General features: G+C 38.3%; 1 protein-coding gene across 1 annotated transcript; it reads right to left on the bottom strand.

Moving 5' to 3' along the window:
• Positions 1-2,298: 2,298 nt before the first annotated feature.
• On the bottom strand, positions 2,299-19,060 carry LOC139475724 (transcription cofactor vestigial-like protein 2). Its single transcript, XM_071258911.1, has 4 exons — positions 18,942-19,060; positions 18,370-18,634; positions 7,582-7,995; positions 2,299-2,733 (listed from the first exon to the last, which is right to left on the bottom strand). The coding sequence occupies exons 1-4, from the start codon at positions 19,017-19,019 to the stop codon at positions 2,684-2,686; spliced, it is 807 nt and encodes a 268-aa protein (XP_071115012.1). The 5' UTR covers positions 19,020-19,060; the 3' UTR covers positions 2,299-2,683.
• Positions 19,061-20,401: the final 1,341 nt, after the last annotated feature.

Raw genomic sequence — 20,401 nt, 5'->3', positions numbered from 1 at the left:
TTGAAGGATGCAATACGCGACATCAAACGATGGAATTGTATTTATTTTTTTAGTGAGACATAACGCCGTTTCTTTGACGATTTGTCCTTCAGTCTATGATGTTCGGCGATATTCACTTAACATATCTTTAAACACAAATGTCAACGCAATGCAGTCTCAATTATCCGCCGAAAAAGATTCCATTGGGTGTAAAAGGCAACCACAGGGGTGAAAATTGCATAAATGGATCACTGATAATAAGTGATGACACCAGGTGTTCGAAAAGGATGAGCATGTCCTGCCCTACCGGTAGCACCGGTCACTCACACGATTCAGATAAAGTTTAAGAATCTCCGATACACAACAGTTCCAGTTTCCAAAATTAAATCCACCAGTAGGCATCCTTAAATCGCAGACACCTGTGTCTATATCATATCATTAGTACTACAACCCAGCAAACCTTCTGGGGTGGGAAGGAGTGGAGTGGAGTGTGTCCTGGTGTTTATTGGACCATTGATTCATTTTAAAGGTCAGCATGTGGACAACTCAAAAGAAGTTAAAGAACACCACACTCTTTCATATCACTATGGTTACAGATGAACTATAGTAATATGAAAAGCATGACAGATTAACTATAAAAAATGGGTGTTCTTTAACTTCTTTTTGAAAGTACACGTACGTGAGGAAAAGAATTTCTGGATGTCAGCCTGATGAAGGAGAAAGCATATACTCCGAAAAGTTGTGTTCCTCATAATAAAGAAGTTGACATCCATGAATTCTCTTCCTTATGTGTATCACTTCTAAATGCCTTTTAAATACTTGTACGTACATGGTTTTGCAAAAACATCTTTTGTACAATTCAACGTCATATATTAAACCGTGTGTTTCCCTGAAATCAGACTAGCACATAATTGTAACCAATTTTAAAACAAACACAATACAAACGTGTTAGAAAACATGATATTTATTTCATGATGATGATGATTCATATATACAATATTTTCATACATAACGTCGAATGACGTTGATGACGTAGGTGTGACGTCACTGGCACGATGTAACGATATATGTTTATTATCACAGGTATGTTTGGCGTGATCGATGGCAGTGATGACAAATAGAATGCAATAATTAAATATAATAAATGGAAGACCGATGAGAGTGTTTGGCAAATGAGACTTCACGTCACTCTTGAGACGAGTATAGTGTGGACAGGAATAGCTCAGATAACAGCATGAACTGGATTCAAATTTGTCGGAAATATTAACCAAAATATTCTACCTTTTAAGAAACAAACGTTGCCTCCAGTTTGGTTTGAAATGATATGAGAAAAGTATATCATACCTTACATCATAATGAGTGATTTTTGTATAACGCCGCTTTTGGCAATTCGCCAGCAATATCAGGGCGGGGAATACCACAAATGGGCTGTACACATTGTACCCATCGAACCCGGATTTTCGGCGTGACGAACGAACACTTTAAACACTAGGCTACCCTACCGTCCCCTTACATTCAAGATGATTTTAGTTGCGCGAATGACGCCTCACATAAATAACTCCTGAGGCACATATTACTTTAAATTCTACACCCAGACATACATATGCTACCATGTTGTAAACAGCAACAGAAAATAACGATTTATCGAACGAACAGAGTTGCCACATCGTTACAGGTAGAAATGTATGGCAAACTATGGATATTTCTCATTCGATTTGAAATAGGTCGATTAACGAGTAACCAAGTTGAGTAACGTAGTATTAAGATACGGATATAGTTCAAATGTGTCTATTAATTCAATCAATACAGTAAGTAATTACTACACTAAATTAATTAAAAGCTTATGTTTACGGCTTATGAACACATTTGGGGTATAAAATGCGTAAACAATAGAGTAAAATCGGTATGCAAAATAAAAAAGAAATTTGGTTGCTATCAAGTAAACTGTACGTTTAGAATTATTGAAAAATAGTGACTACTCATGATAAAGAAGGACAGATATCCCCAAACAGTAATAGCTCCACAAGGAATAAATGCAAACATCACTATAAATGACCGCAGTGTGCCAGTACTCTGAACAATAAAGAGTGTGGTTACGTGACAAGGAGACGTAGAAAATCTCTTTTGTTTCAAAAGGCTGATATAGAAATGTGAAATTGGAACATCTTGGTTCGATGATTTTTCAACAATCGTCTTTGAATGTGATATTAATTATTAATAATTGCATATGTTTTCATGACACAGAAACAGTTTTCTGTCCATCAGCAGAAACAGTTCATCGAATGTGAAGGTATGTAATTGTCAAGTTTTGCAACAAACATCGGAAATCGCACTCTCTGATCCTCATTCCGTGTTCCGTGTCCCGATGCAACTTTTTGCTTCTCCCTTCTTTGTCCGGACCAAGCTTTTCAAGAAAACACCAGTAGTTTTCTTAGCTACGGGGTGACTAAGACTTTCTGAAATATTTCAAATTATTTTCCTGAGCCTCTTAATCCTTCGACCAATATAGCTGACGCTTTTCTCTCGACTCGGAAGGACAAGCCGCCATCTTGAATCGTGGGCCAACGATTGCAGGCTGGCCGCTGAAGGTAATTGGACCGATTTGCCAATCCTTTTCAGCTTAGCTTCGCAAATATCACCTGTACGGGGTTCCCCAATGCAACATGGCTCAAATCACATACTCTGAAGTCCAGCTTGGGCTGTTTTAAAACCAGTATAAGTCTTTGCCCGCCTCTTGTATGGAACTTTCCAGGCCTGTAAGACAAATAGCGTTGGTTATAGTTATTGTCATGACGATAAATTCTCGACCTACCAGTATCTCCTCGTATGGGTCAAATTTCCCAGTCTAAATTAGAAAGCCGTGTTTCTCTTTCTAAGCGTTACAGAGATATATGGGACTTGGGAAGAACTTCATCATTCATCACTGGTTTCTGTGTCAAAGTAACCTCTAGCCCCTTCTGCAAAAACACCCCAGTACAACAGCCAGACTTAATGAACGATATCCCCGTTGAGAGTAGTGTTGTTATAACTAATACTGGTGTAATGAATGATACTGGTGTCTTTTTGCTACAACAAAGAGTTAACTACAGTGCACAGCTGAAACACTTCGTTACGCAGACACTACACTTTGGCTTGTTCCCCATGAGTTTGGTTTACATGTGTGGCGACATACAAGAACTAATGACACTTTTGAACATTGGAAAGAATGGTTGAAGTTGATATACTTTCTATTAGGTGTAATTGCCCGATTTTGGTCCATCAGAAAGTTGAACTGTTTGATTCGCATTTTTAGTTGGCAAGTAACAGTAAGGACAATATGTTTTTTGTATGGATGACATCTTTATTCTATTGTAATGCAATAATAGAATAAGGAAGTTGTCATGCATAAAATGTCTTGCCTTTACTGAATTTCTTTAAACACCGTGTACACTATCGTTTATTAATCATTTCCATATATGTTGTAATGATAAAATTGAGATTTTAAGGCTTATTGAAGGTATTAGCAACCCACGTGTCCGACTTGATACAACTTGATATCAATGTATATTTGTATAACAATATATATTACCGCCTCATTGTTTTACAATAAACATGCTATTCATAGTGATGATTATTGCTATTCTATAATATATAATTTCTTTATTTGCATAGTTCCAGTAGCATTATGTGTCTAACCCTTGAATTTGATAAAAATATGAAACAAAACAACCAAAAACTACTGCATGTTTCAGATATTCGGGGGATGAAGTGTGGACATAAGGCATGGTTTCAATTCTAAAAGTTGTGCTGGTCACATCATCTTACATGTATTTATACCAACAGCAGACACCTCATATACATGTTTTATCGACGAAAAGGAGGGAAATGTGCTTTAAAAGACCAGAACCTTAAATATACCTTAAGAGTTTTATCATAGTAAGCGTTTTGCAAATGCACTCGTAGGTTCTGCATGAGCCAATCAGCAGCATTTACAAATAAACTCGCCAAGTAATTTTTCCTAGACTTCACACGTGTTTTGTGGCGATAAACAATGAGATAAAATCAAAGAGGCTCTAGCTGATATCAGTAAGCATTGTTTATTGGCCTTTGATAACAATCTTCATAGGCTGGCTCCCCTATCCCACAAGGCCAGTGTGATTTAAAGAGGGTGTGTCATTCCTTTAAAAATAGTTCCGTTCTTTGATAAAAGAGCTTTTTTATTGGATGTCACTTTGAAAGAGTCAACTAATTATCAAACCTTATTGATGATTAATAAAATGTTCCTGGTTTAATTGTTCCCTTGTCCTTTTGATAAATGTGTGTTTGACGTGTGTGTTTGAATTTCAGAAAAGGACTACTTGACCTCTCGTTTATAACATAAAATCAATTATCGCAAAACAAATGTTATGGATTAATTAATATCTTTCTAAATCAACGGGAGAATACTTGTTACGTATATTACACATAACAAAGGCACAATTGTGATAGAATAATGGACTATATAAAATCCGATATAATCTTCAAGCTTCATAATAAGTAGTAATAAATAAAGAAACGTTTCTTGTCCACGAAATTACGAAAAATGAAAGCATGTTTAACATTTCAAAACCAATCTTAAGATCAATTTCATTAAACAACCATAATAACGTCTTTATTGTTACTTAAGATGCAGAAGTTCACGCCATACATGACAGAAGTTATCTTGTACTTACATACATACATTATCTTTATATAACGAAGCTATGAATCCATCTTACCGAGTTGACCAGAATCCAAAGAAATAACTGATATATACAACCTTATTATTCAGACTATTTAGGCGAGTTTGATTATCGTTCTTGGCAGTGTTTATGGAGTGACTAGTATTTACATATAGATCCTCTACGTCAAGAAGTAATATAGTGCGTTCAATACTGGCCCATTGTTATATAGAACGAGCACAATGTAGCTTTCATCCAAAACAGTAGTACAACCAAACGCGAAGAAACGTTTTCGGATTTCATGAAATTTCGCCGCAAATATTTTTATTTAGATTGGCGTTACAAAAATGTACAGGGTTTTACTTCCCTACAGAAAGAGTATTGTTCTCGCGGCCGCAGGATCAATTTCTACGCCTGAAACATATTATTATGGTAATTTGTCAAAAACATCCTTTTTCCTTCTCAACTTCTTTCAGGAGCCTTTCACCTCGGAAGATAATATTTGCACAGGAAATTAATTGTTAATCGAAATTCATTTCCATTTGTTCTTATTCAAGTTGTGATAGCTTTTCAAATTGTAACACATCCCGTGTTTGTCTTATTATCCAATCGTTTGTCCGATGATAGCACTTCTTGAACATTGTAATGTTCACTTTCTTCAAATATACACATCACGTCCAGATGAAGGTTGTTCAATAAGGTCATAATAAAATATGTAAAGAAAGAAAAGGGCATCCCAATTGTGGATATATGTATACATTACACTTGGTGTAACACACACACACACACACACACACACACACGCAAACACACACAATTTGCAATTTCTTTTATTATGATTACCTGACTTTAACGAACTCTTCTCGACACAACTTTAACAACTCCACACTCCAAGAAAATCAAGAACTTTGCTATTTTCGGTCATACTTCCTTTACGTGCATAAATCTACTACCTATCTCTGTTTGTGTTTGCTGTTTATCATTGTCGTAAATGAAAGACATACTGTGCTGTAAGCTTCGCCCTTACGCCAGCGTGTGTGATATGAGCTAAACATGATCTCCACAAGCCGACAGCGAGACGAGACCAGTTGGTCCCCCCTTCTGTCAGTGTTATTCGTTACAACTAGTTTTAATTACTCAATTAGGGACAGCGGTTCCTTGCTTGGGGATCGTTGTCAGATTTAAGTGGCGTGTTTTGGGTAAATAAATGTATGAATGTTTCCCTTCAGAGTCAGTGATGATGTAATCGGGGAGGTACATATTCCTCACAACAGTTGCAGTTGTTTGTTAACAAACTTCAAACGGCTGAAACGTCTTCGGGGTGGTCTGACGAAAAGTACTAATTCGAAAATCAGTTGAACCAGTTTCAATCACGCGCCTCTAATTATTTCGAATTCAAAAGATTATCAATCAAAAGAAGTTTTACTTGTCTGATACAGACGATTGGACGTAAGAACACAAGTAAATCTAAATTTTCTTTCTGAAGTCGATTTTGGAGATTAACATGGCACACCAAGAAGTAGCATGAGCACGTGTTTGTATCAATCTCCAGCTTTCGATAGGTGTTTCCCCCAAATAGGCAATTTATGTTCTGAAGACGCTCCTGTATGTTATTGAGATGGAGATTAAATCCATATTTATATGGCTATTTACGGATCTCTGTAATCAGCACCTTATTCGACTAACTACGCATCTTGCTACGATTGCAAACTGAACGAGAGTTTAAAAGTGACCATCTTCATATTTTTAAGCATGTGAGCAGGGTGTATGTTTCCATACACAGTTTATTCCTTACACCTACCTACCTACAGACGTACACTACAATGGTAGTCTTGACACCTATAAATTATATACAATAATTAGAATTTTGGAATGAAACATGGACGTAGTTGATGTAATATTAACGAAAATTCATGCCAATCATGTTTGCAAACAGCCAACACTTAAACTATTGTTTAACGTTCATTCAACGTCTACTTAACGCCATTACGATAGAACCACAGTACCCCGAACGTGTATTTCATCAAATTGATTTTTCATATGAAACCCAAATAATCATCCTAGAAATTATTCAAAACATCTAAAAATATGTAATGAAATACATACACTTGGTGACACCAGAATTAATGACCCTGGTACCTGTTATCGATTACGTTCGCAACGATTTCCATATATATAAAATGTAATCAGAATTCATGAATGTTGTGTGTTCCTTAGCGTAACAAACACTGACATTTCAAAAACGTTTTGTTTAAAATTTGTGTTTGTTGTTTAACGCCTCACTCAGCAATATTCCAGCTATGTGACGGCGGTCTGTAAATGATGATCGGGTTCTAACCCGGCTCTTTAGGGGTTCACAAAATGTACTACAGTGAACCCCGTTAACAAGGATCTCGTTAACACGGACAGTGCTGGAAATGTCTACATACAGTGAAACCCTGTTAATCGGGATGGAACTGTTCTCGGTGAAATCGTACGGACGTGCGATTTTCCGGATTTTCCAATCATTAGGTGTGTCAATGCCATTTTCGCGACATGAAGTCGTTCCAAACAGTAATCGTAAAGAGTGAGTGAGTGAGTGAGTTGGATTTAACGCCGCTTTTAACAGTATTCCAGTTATATCGCGGCGTGTCAGCTAAATGTGGCAGGAAAGCCCGAAATGATGCAGGCCTCAGACGTTTACCACTTCCGTGAAACCCACGGGCACAGGTATGGTGCTGACAAACCTAGAAACATAATCGGGGCGAACAGGGATTCGAACCCACCATCATAGGTTTCTGGCGTGCCCAAGGGACGCAACTCTGCATATAGAATCGCTGCGCCTTAGACGACTGTGCCACCCGTGCCCCCCTAATCGTAAAGAAGGCATGAGTTCCGGATAAACGGGATCAGATATTTGGAGCGATAATTCATAAATACATACCAGGTAAGCTTGCGTGTGTACTGAATTCCGTGCCAAGTCTTGGATCCGGGTATCTTGGCCTACTTGGATCCGACGCCTTGCTAATATCACACTGTCCTGACATGGAACCAAACTGACTAGTCCTCATTGAGGGATTCATTAGTAACGACCCATAGTTGGGCGAGAATCTGCTGGAACCTGCCATAGATGGGTATGATAAGTCATAATGCATTGTCCGATGTGGGTAACTGTGTGTCTGCGATGATAAGGAGTAGTGCCAGGGGTCTTGGTGGAGCCCAGAGATCCCGTGTAAGGACGTGGAGAAGTAAGGGTTGGCGGAGAACTGGAAGTCGTGGTGGCTGAGGGACGGTGATGGTTGGTAGGCGCTGTTCCAGAAGGACGGAGGGAAGTTCCTCTGGGACATGGGAGGACAATCTGGAACAAGGTTGCATGGTGTCTTTTAGGAAAATGTTCAAGTTCAAGCTGAGCAAACTACTTACAAGAACGTGGACAATCTGGACCAAGGTTGCATGGAGTCTTTTAGGAAAATGTTCATGTTCAATCTGAGCAAACTAATTACAAGAACGTCAACGCAAGAGAATAATAAGTCTCGAAGTTTCCACTTGACCTAAAAACGTTAACATTGTGGTGAAAATTGTATGGATGGATCACAGAAAATAAGTGATGAGACGATGTGTGAGCGAAAAGATCAGTGATTCATTCATAGAATTGTAGCCACTATTTTGCCTTTAACTCCCAGTGGAATCTGTATCAGCAGATATTTGTGACCGACTATTCTCTATTTCCACAAGTTAAATGTCTTGATATGTTTCACTTTGCAATGAAAAGAACATATTAGATGTGACGTCCTGGTCCCTCTTGCCACGTGGTTCTTATGTACTGAGAAATGTTATCAACTTGCAAGTCATATTATCTTAATCATCATCATTAATATCACTGATCAATACATTAATATAATCACAATTACATTTGTCTTTGAGAACACGTATACATTTCTTAGAATGACAATTGACTTAGAATTCGGGATACACTACAAAGGGCTGTACTCTACTCCAAGACGTTACGGCACTTCCTAACACCGCTAATCAAATATTCTAATTTAGGATGAAAGTGTTTAATCAGAACCACCCCTGCCTCTACCACAATGCCACACATGTTCGCTAAACTTCATAATATGCGACATCAAAAGGATTAAATCCTGGGCCATGGATTCCAGGCCGATGACAAAGCCCCGTGTAAACATGCAGTGATAACAGTGCCACTTGAAGAGTGTATTAGTTTAGCTGGCTTGTCAGGGTGCAGTGGTGTTACTTTAATGATTATGCAATCTCGACGCTAGCATGGTAATTGTAGTTACAAACGCAACACGTTGAATCAATGTCACAATCACGGGTGACGGATATAGCTCTTCGTGACAAAGCTTTCACACATATTAAAGGTAAATCAGTGTTATCTTATATGTACATGTATGTGAGTACTTAATCTCGCACCAGGACAGTGGAATATATGTATCTTATCAAACCAAATCCAATCTAGATGATAAAAAACAAGTCTAGCCAGCTCTATTCCATCAGCATCAGGAATTTCTTTTTTAGAGGACCGAATTGTATCGTGTAGCAAGACGTCATAGATTATATGTTAGCTTAATGAGTACGAGTGAGTGAGTGAGTTGGGTTTAACGCTGCTTTTAACAGTATTCCAGTTACATCGAGGCGTGTCAGCTTAATGTGGGAGGAAAGCCCGAAGTGATGCAGGTCTAAGATGTTTACCACTTCAGTGAAACCCACGAGCACGGGTATGGTGCTGACAAACCTAGAAACATAATCGGGGCGAACCGGGATTCGAACCCACAATCATAGGTTTCTGGAGCGCGTTATAGGGATTACTACGTGGGACATTGACTATAAGGGCATAGTTTACATCCTACGAATGGTGTACAGTGACGCCTTCTTAACTCGAAGTCCTCTGACGACTTATCCCTAGTCTGAGATAGGCGGAATGTCGAGACATGCTGCTGAAATTGATACTGCTAGGACCATAGCATCAAATCTCCTTAATCAAGGTAATTAACGAGGCAACAAACATACTTTTTATGCAAATTGAACGAGTAGCGGGTGCTACCTTCTCGCAAACATCTGGTGTCATCACTGACTTTCTGTTATCCATTCATACATTTTGAACCTCTAGTTCCCCTTTTGCGCTCAATGGAATCTGCTTCGTCGGATAATCGAGACTGGTTATTCTCAGGCGTTGGTGTTTTGTACTCACATTTCATCTTAATTTGCCAAACTTTACCCACCAAACAACTCTTGGATAGTTGGAAGTCGAAGATGCTCTCGTTATGCATCAAACGTCGGGTAAATCGTATTTTATTTGCCGAAGACCTTGAATGAATTTTCTAGAAAATTACAACATATAATGTTGTTCACATCCTGTAAAAACGTACAGTTAGCTATATCACAAAGTTCTCCTGCAATGGCGATCACGAACCTGTGAAAACGTAGGCGGCTATATGAGAAGGTTCAACTGCAATGGCGATCACGAACCCTAATAATAAGGCAAAGCCTTTATTTAGAAGCGCAGTCGCTACCAGATACACGTTGCCAAAACGGAACCAAACCAAACATAACACTGACGTATTGTTGTACGACAATGGCGAGTGAGAGTGGTTTACACCGCAACATCACGACAAGGCACCAACATGTGCAACACTCGCAATGGCCCTGTGGGGAATCGAAATCGGACTTGTACGTCACGAGAAAGCACACCAGCCACTGAACCAAGTACTGTCTGTTTCACGGGAATATATACGTTGTACACGATCTGTCTGACAAAATATAGGCGCTATTACCAAGACTGAGTGAGTATATTTTGAGCCGCTTTTAGCAATATTCCAACAATATCACGGCGGGGGACACCAGAAATGTGCTTCACACATTGTACCCATGTCGGGAATCGAACGTGACGAGCGAACGCTTTAACCACTAGGCCACCCCTCTATGACCCAGAACTCAGACATAAGACACTAGGGTGTAACGACTAACCGCTCCGACCGCTTCATACCAAAAGACGTTAAAATATGGTACTTGTTGTTACCCTGTCTGTAATATGGTATTTGTTGTTACCCAGTCTGGGGCTCGGCATTAATGGTATAAAACACGGACTGGTCGTCACGGAGTCAGTATACTGTTTCTGAATGGGGTATTCATGAATTTAACTGCGGTATGCACGTCGCTATATGAGTGCAATAATCTTGAACGCGACCTATAAGATGCAGCGACACCTTGACTCGAACATAAAGTTATTGCAGATATTACTCGGCGTTGTTCTTCTTTCGACAAAAAGCAGCTATACTAGAATGACATTTACATTGATACACACAGGTTAATATACTTTTTTGGTATCGATACAAAATAATGAATGTCGTGTTTCGTATCGTGAGCTCATGTCGTTAGCTTTTTAAAAATATATACCACATAACCCGCGCGACTTAGAGTGTCAAACAAAAGTTTGCCAACCTTAAATGTCACAAAATAAATTAAATGACTAAGTCACATCATAGTGTGTTATGGGGAAATGCATGTAACCTTATACATGAAGTAAACATTTATACGAATAAGTGGTAAGTGTTTCAAGCTGTCTCTCTTATACGTTGTCCTGTGTTCATTATATAACACTACATCACTCTACCCCTGCGTCTAAAGTATCACAAAAGTAGCAATATGTTCTGTAAAAGTAATGAAGTACACAATACTGCCGGCAAATACTCCAAAAATCCTAAACAGCACGTGCTCTGCCTAAAAGTATTTGTAAACCGATCCTGGAAATGTCTCTAAGTTATTTCTCCAGCCAGTCTCTCTGCGGGGCCCTGTCGGATGCATACACATAATGTTGCTTTCGCCTTAATGAAAATATTTTGTTATTTTAGAAAATTGGGTTTGAAAATGCAGAAGCATACTAAATGTATCTGTCTCCATGTGTGTCAAAAATATTTTGATTCAATTAAGTTTGTTTTCGATGTGAGGCCAGAATTTGATATTTGGAATTCTTCTTGGCTTGTAACCTGGATAGTGTTCAAACTCAGCTTCCAAAGAAAAAGTTTTAAAATAAACATAAAATGTGCAAAAAGTATACGTAAACTTACACCCAAATACACAACACGCGTAAGCCCACTTTAAAGATCTGAAGTGAGGGCTTTTCCCTCCCAACATTATCCCCGTTTTGTGGTTAACAGTAGGATTGTGTTGATAGGTGTTCGTCTCGTGGTCTTTCACTAAACACATTGAACGAACTATTTAGGTTCCATGAATAAACCGTACATTTACAATACAACGGTCATCGCTACAACACGTGTAATACTTTAGAAGAGATCCTGTCACTTAAGATCAAGTGCAGTTAACTGGGTGACATGATGCCAGTGAATAGGGATGCAGCCTATTGGAACTGTGGAGCCAAAATAGAACCACAGACCCATCAATGTACAATTCAGTTCATGATGAGACACTATTTATTAGAAAAAGGTATTTGAAACTGAACACATTTCTAGTGATACAAGATTTGATGGAACATTCGCGTTGACAGTGATACACAAGAGTGCCCACATACACATAATAAAAAAAATCGAGTATATGGTCGAACCATTTTATATTATAGGTTTCAATTATTAAGCTTTTAGTTCCGGGGTGGTGCATTAATGCAACGCCGCCACCCCCCACCCCCCACACCCACCCCCCATATATACTTGTATTTGTTATATCCCTATAACATTCAATCATGACACATATGCCACAGCTTGCGAGGTGTATAAGCCTGCAACTGTAGTGCATGTATCCCCTATGATAGGGAGAAGGTTCACACAGCACCCGTCACACCATATTGGCACAGAATCGAAGAAGAATATACGTCAGATGAACGGAAGCTTATGTACGAACTTCTCTAACAGAATACATTATATCTTTATTCCGCATAAAGACCAACGGCCCTTGTTCATAATTTCAACAGGATTCCTTTTTACAGTGACAGATAGGTACGTTTATTTTACATATGGACATTTCTTAATATAAGACCTTCTCTCACAAACTTTTGCACAATTCATTAAAATTACTTCTTTATCTTCCCATAAATGATGGAGGCTGCTTTGCAATTTCTTTTCTGCATTTTTTTCTCTATTAATATCTAATGGACTAAATGAAGCAAAGCTTTCGATAATGTGAATCTTCTATATTTTAATCTTATCACATAGGAATAAGCAGATTTAGATTTGGATGGTAGCTCTTTGACAACGAATAGGAATTTTTACCCTTAGATCTCACAAAATGGAACGAGCGTCGTTCTTTTTACCAATTCCTTTAAGATTTTACCACCGCTTCGATATTCATAATCATACACATTATTGAATTACGCTTATTTTTACCCGATCTTCTCACAGTTCGCTTTTGTGTTCTAAACAGCAATGACCTTTCAAGAAGACAAACTTTGTGTCGCTAACGATAAAAGAAAACCAGTTACCCAATTTTGAGAAATCACACCGGACTACGAATTCGGCTTGAGCAAATGAGCCTCCTTGCCGGGACCCTCTCTCGGACGACATCACAATGAGAACAAAGGCCCTACCGCAGGGAAGCCGACGCTAAGGGATGATACATGCACGGGGTACCTGAAAACTGCCACTAAAAGTTGTCTGTCGATGCAGACTTTTGCCAACAGCACGCATCCCTAACACGCGGATCAAGAAAAGCAAATAAGCCGCACATCCAAGGATTTGTCACTTATTCAGATAGAAAAGTCGACTTAAGAACATCAGAACTCTGTAAAACCCCACATGTAAGACCTCACGGGTGTAATTTACCTTCAATTAGGCTAAATGTTTAATCGAATGTCGTGGTTGACAAACATTGGGGTAATGCGTCGAATCTGCGTCCGTGAAAGCGGATGAAAGAGCATTTAATGCGAGAACTTGCAACATGGCGTCTCGGCACCATCGCTTGTTCCCACCAGTGGTGTTGTATTCGCCAGCATGTTCCTTGCTTAAAGCTTCCGAAACGAACATAAACTTGGGGTCGGATTTCGGAGATAAACTGTAATCATGGCTTGTAGCGGTGTTAAACGATTTAAAGAAAGCGTTTGCTATTTTCGCCAGATCTTGCTTATATTATGCAATGTTTTTGGCGATTAATGTTTCTAGAAGTCGATGCTGAACCTGTCGAGATGAGGGTTAAAGTTTATCTCTCTCTCATGGGAACGATCAATGGTGATATACTTGATGCCGACACAGCAACGGCACGCGATTTATTTTCTCATCAACAATATAAACTTGACGTTCATGCAAAAAAGAAATAAAACAAATTTACATTTTAATCAAATAAAAAAACACCAGGAGAAATTGCGCTTCTTCCATTGCTTGCTCTTATTTCGGTTTTGTGTGTAGATATTTTTTGGTTGTTATAATTAAAGAAAATTTAAACGTTTGCATTTAAATGATAATGGTTTAAACGTTGTTAATTATGTTTATACACAAACATATTGGTATATTTGTTAGCCACTATATAACTGATTTACAGCATAGATGTTCACAAAACAAATAATGCCTGACAGTTCTTATTTCATGTTTTGGTGATTTAATCGGCAAAATTTCATAAATACGCTACGGTTTATTGAACACCCCAAGAACCATTAGAATGTTACAATGTGTGCTAATGAAGAAATTAAGTACGTCTGTAATAAAACTGTTCAAGAAAATATATTATCATGAATATTGATAATACCCTTATAGGGTTATCTTCATACGTAAATTGATAAATAATTACAATAATAACGATTGTACCAAATTATGAACAGAGTTGTTAGTTTCAAAAAGGCTTCATCTTGTGTTTTCAAATAATATTTAGAGATCCTATGCTTATTTCTATTTTTCAGCAAACATAATTCTCCTGTGTTATACAAACTTTCAAAGTACATTCAAACATCTTTATTTCAATATTAGCCGAAAGAGGGAATATTTCAAGGTTCGCACTGGAAGCTGATATAGAAACTATTTCTTTTTCGAAAGTGCTGTGTCTTCCAGTCGACTTGTTTAAAAAATCGTTTGTTGAATATTACATAGATATATGATAAATATTCATGCCTATCCAGCAATTCGTGGTCTGATAAGAGTCAGTATTTATGATTTTATCATACATTTTCTGTACGAAGTGCGTTGTAAATGTAAACATAGCAGTTTGAAAACTAAACAATTTTGTCAATTCGAAAGTCAGCAAGTCTACTTTCTCCCCAAATACCTCGAAACAGCTTTATCTAAAATCCCCGTAAATTTACATTTAAAATCTGTGTTCATCATGCGGATAACGCTATGAAATCCCTCACTGCAGACAGCCAAAATACAGTCTGTGCCACCAAAACTTCAACCTTCTATATGTTACACGAGGGGACCCCCACGGAGTGGGGAGGGGCAGGAATACGACCCCTGGCGAAGTCAACCCGTGGGGGTCGGGGTAATGGAGCAACGGGCTGGAGATACATATATCAGCGATTAGTCAACAGGCTCTCCTATATCACAGTCTACTGTCACATTTCAAATCTAATTCCAAAAATCTAATTTGTAGGCACGATATTGATAGCTTTTTGAGAATTTTTTTTATGGGGGTCGTTTTGGAAAATTGAGACTTTCTGTGGTTCACTGCACGTGAAAGCCCGTGTTTACAGTCGTGGTGGGAGTGCGGGTGCTAGTAGGGAAGGAGGACTTTGGCGACCGGGGGGACGGGGCAGGGGGAGTCAAATGTTAATTAGTGTTTTAGTTTCACCTTTGACCTTTCCCGTGAATTTGACGTCGAGTTGCTATGTTACGTATGTACGGTCAACGCCCGAAGTAATGAAAAATGTAATGGGTTCAGTTTCCCGACAGTCAATATTTTGTATGAATAATTAGAAACTTTCATATACATGTCTGTGTGTATTAATAGTTCTCAAATTGTATAATTTATTACAGCCAAAATATTTTTTCATCTGCCCTTCAATTTAAAAGATGTACATGTATGACGTCTGTATATTTCATGGACAATTGACATGATATTAATCTATCTTATATATATTTCTTATTAAATCGATTATCATCTTGCCTTGTTTATCTTTTTTCGCAAATGTTTAGGTACCTCCGTGTTTCCTATTAAATGACAACATGCTAGGAATAGTCAACACTCCCGTGTGTGTGCAGTTCCATGTTCTTGCGATAATTCTTAAACCAAATTTAAATTGGCGATTTTCCCAGCACGTGTTACCATGTTACCCATTTCAAATGTGACTCCTTGCAGTCCGGCCCAGTGGGCAGCATTGTAAATATCATTACGTTAATTGACCAATGACCAGTGTATGCCTAACAGATCATGTAAATATTATAAGATCAAAGAGTTGTCCAAAGTCTGTGTAGTATTTGCTGACCACACAGATCTGTCTCTCTATGTGGCCAAATACTTCCCATTTAGTGACCAAGACTGCCCAGTGGTCGTCAGGGGGTTGTTGATGGCTGTCTCGATAATCAGTTTAATTACCAACATGTACGATTGTTTATCTGTTGTGAAGCCATTTCACGGACGCTTGCATTATTAGTAAAGCGTTTGATTCAGACTGGCGTAAAATAATTCTTCTTAATAAATACGCCAGAGTTGAGATTAAGAATTGTAAACGAGTGAGAAGAAGGAAGGGCTATATATCGTCTATGGCATTGAAAATAAACTTAAGCTGCATATATTACCGATTTTTGATACTCCACTGATTTGAACAGGACGATGTAGTTTCCTTTAAAAAAGGCGAAACAGTATTTTGGATGAAAGTTGAATGTTTATGTTAAATCGGTAATATATAGAGTTACTAACATTGGTATTTTGTATTTATAATTTATCGAAATTTAGCAAATCAACAGCACATGCATACAATGGGAGAATTGCTCAATGCGTCTTTGAAGGTACAAACTAACCCGAAGCTAAACAGGAACCAAATAAATATATTTAATCAAAACTATATGACATAGATGTATAATTATATTTTGTAGGCCTGTAGGTGATCTTGTACATATCAAAACATGGTAACATTTGAAAGCCTGAGTTAAAAACAAAGTATTAATTGGCTAGAATATTATCTTTTACAGCGTTTCTCAAGTTTTATTGCACGTGCATCATCCATCTGTATAAATGAAAGGAATCATTTCAAATACTTATACAATTTTAAAAACATACGTTCCATTTACGGCGCCAGTTCCCGTTTCTCAAGCAAGAAACAGCAATTGACAAAAACAGTTCTCAGTAGCCTCCTGCTGTATCGAATGATTCAAGTTAATGTTCCTACCATATTTAGTGAAAATTGAAGAGAGTTTGGTTCGCGGCCCGTCAGCACGTTGTCTCGGTACGTGTTAAAGTCTACATATATGGATTATGAATTATCTGTACAAAGGTCGATATTCAAAATAAATTTTACAAGACCCCCTAGTGCAACACTTCCCTCGTTTCAACCTCTATAATGGCTTTAGCACTATGGTAATAACACATTAAGTCGAACTGCCACTTGTTGAAAATTTTATTACAAAATGTTTATCGTTAAAACTGTAATATCGGATGACAGTTTTTTATTCATGGTGGCACACCAACCTCGAAGGATTATCACAGGAGATATCTAAAAATTTAGATTATGCTGCATGCGTTTTTAAGAATCAAGATGTAGTCAAATTTGTCAAAAAGAGAAAACATGGCTGCGTTTTTTCACTTTAAAATTGAAAGGGTGTTTAAAGCTCATTTGTAAATCCGTTGTAGGCTATTAAAGACAGAGTCCTCATTTTCCGTCCTTATCTGATTTGGGAGCGAAGTTACAAGAAGTAGCGCCATATGGTTGTCATTTTCAGCTCATGGCTACCTCGCCATACCAAACCCAAGCCGTTTGGTTTTGATGCTGGGGTGCGGAAAGGGTCTGTTTTTAGACCGTTATTGTTTCAGTATCTAGTAAACATGAAGATTTATTTCATTGGTTCCTGGGAAAATTTTTAGAATGGCTAAGACTCGATTTTATTTTGTTGTGCATTATGTAATTCAAAACACTGTACCACGAACATAATGTTGTTATAGGGAAGTTACAATAACAACGGTCACGAATTTTATGCCAACGTTCTGGAGTACTCCTCATGCTTTTAAGAATGGTTACAGGCATTTCCATATTGTATTCATAATTTTCAAAGTTTACGTATGATATATTTTCATTGCTCCGCATCTATTTATTCATCTTATACACATTATGATACACCAGACTGAAATATGAACATTGTCCCACAAAATATCCTTGTTGTCCCCAAAAGTAACGCTGCCCTCTATTTTTTTATACTTGTGTATTACGTTAATTTCGTAAATAGATCACCATAGGCTTAGTAATCATCACATTTGATCTCAATTGACACTATTGATACTAACAATACATTACACGCATGAAAACGAACACTTATAAAGGCTGCATTGCCTTGATTATTGCTATCCTTTTCTAATGTTACATGCATTTGAAATCGGAAAACCTATTAGAATGCATTTTTGACATTAACATTAAACCTTACCATTTGGAATGTCAATGAGAGGTAGGACACAGGACACATTGTGTATGTGGTTTAGGCTAGCAAGTGTTTTAGAGGGCATAAATATGTTCATGAGAATAGCCAACACACCAATCACTAACCAGACCAGTAGAAGACAGACCTGATCAATGTTCCTGATAGCGGCATGGGAATGATAACAACCTGTCCATAGAGAGAATGCAACTTACCTTTAGAAATAAGGTTCTTGGGAGCGTGTGTTTCTGAGCCGAAACTGCTCGGCTGATTGAGAGCTCGAGTGAAGTGTTCGTCAACAACTGTTGAAGTATCTCCAGTAAAGTAAGTTAATAATACACAGTTTGCGTTCAAATAATGAGTTTCTTTGGGCTGTAAGTCCTTCTCTAGATCTTCCTCCTTGACAGCCGATGATGCTGATGCAGAGGCAGTGTAGCTCCCAAGATCCAGGGGCTCATGCATCCTGGGAACGCTAAATGCCTGAAGAATAACAAAAATGTTGCAATGTACTCGATAATTTAATACTCCAATGACAGGTAACAGTTAGACGGTCTGGGCCTAGCTTTTCTTTGAATTACTCTAAGACATAGCCCAATACTGCCTGGATTGTAAGTCATGGCAACCGTGTTAGAAATGTGAGTTCATACTAGACAAAGGTATGCCATGGCTTAGCCTGAAATGAAGACGTGGTTACAACTGAAATGCAGGAGGCATGGGATCAAAGAGGCTTCAACATGACAAAAAAGAACGCAAAAATTACAGGTGACAATTTTGAGGCATATTTTACCTGTACGGCCTCCGAAGAGGTCCGTTGATAGGGGAATCCCGTTGAATATGGCTGGTACATAATATCAACACAACTCATTCTTGAGAAGCGACATGTAACGAGTACACGGAGCTTTAACGTAAGAATCTAACGTTCACTTCCTCTCATACCAAGTATTTTGACTATTGAATATATTTGGCATATGCATAGGCGGTCTTAGCATGGATTGAAACACCCTCAGTCACGCGTAGCTGTCAATCACGCCACGCAGGGGGAACCACGTGGTTATCAAATGAGTCCGCGATGTTGATTGGCTCAAGCGTCTGTTGACATTCGGGCTCCTCGCTACGTCACGTGACTCGTCTTGGTTCCTCGCTGTAGGGTATTAATTTTAATTATGGGCTCGTATGTTGGACAAATTGGGACTATTATGGGGCACATGTTTTGACATTTGTAGTGACAGCTACCGATCTTAAGTTAGAAGCGTATATTTACTCAGGGCTTCCACCGCCACATCAGGACATCAGACAAACGCCCAGGGCAGATAAACTTGGAATAAACTTTATCAAGTACATGAAATAAACACGAAGCTATTATATCTGTATAACAGGACTGACGATTGAAGCGTTCTAGAACTTTCCACAGTTTAAATCTCTTTCAATGGAATTATCTCCCTTGCGCTATAGTGATGCTCATGGGCAAACAGAACTGGGTCGCTTATATAAAAAAGTACTTTACAAACAAAACTACCAGGTCAGGTGTGGACCAGATTAAATGGTATAAGTCAGCCAGGATGTCAAATAAACAATGAAAGGCTTCAATACAACAGCGTGTATATGTTTTCTGGAGTAACGGGCAGCAGCAATGAATTGTACTGATGAAACCAGGACTTTCTCGTTCCATAACTTCCAGGCATTAGACATCACCCTGTTGTGGGTATGTCAATACTATATCACACAACCGCATGGATACAGTGATACTTCTTTAGTCAGGACGCCATTAAACTGGAAACCTCAACTACCGGATGATCAACTGCTTATTTCGTTGAGATATGTTCGAAATGAAGGATTCGCTAATCCGGCACTGAGTTAGCCGAACAAGTTTAGTTGGAAAAATTATCGCTTGGATTAACTCTACGTGTGCGTGCGTGCGTGCGTGAGTGCGTGTTTGCGTGTGTTCGTGTTCTAAACGGAAAGAAAGATACAAAGCGTTACTTTTCACTGTGTTACACAATTTCGATTCAATTAAGACTTAACCACATTTGAGACATCGATAATAAACCTGACATTACAATCTACGTTTAAGGTACAAGAAAAAGTTTCAAGAATTAGATCCTGTGTATAACGTGCAAAAACGGTCGGTAGGTGCGAGTAGCACGTCTGGGCCATCTGATGTACAAAGCAGTAGCTATTGTTTCATCCGGTGTGTGTCATACTGCTCAGTTTGTTTCATAGAAAACGGTCGTAATTCTGTCAGCAAGA

This window comes from Haliotis cracherodii, unplaced genomic scaffold (assembly GCF_022045235.1).
Source record: "Haliotis cracherodii isolate W230 unplaced genomic scaffold, xgHalCrac1.p SCAF_3, whole genome shotgun sequence".
NCBI classification, from domain to species: Eukaryota; Metazoa; Mollusca; class Gastropoda; order Lepetellida; family Haliotidae; genus Haliotis; species Haliotis cracherodii.
The sequence above is the reverse complement of the archived record's forward strand: the minus strand, read 5'-3'. Positions and strand labels throughout refer to the sequence as shown.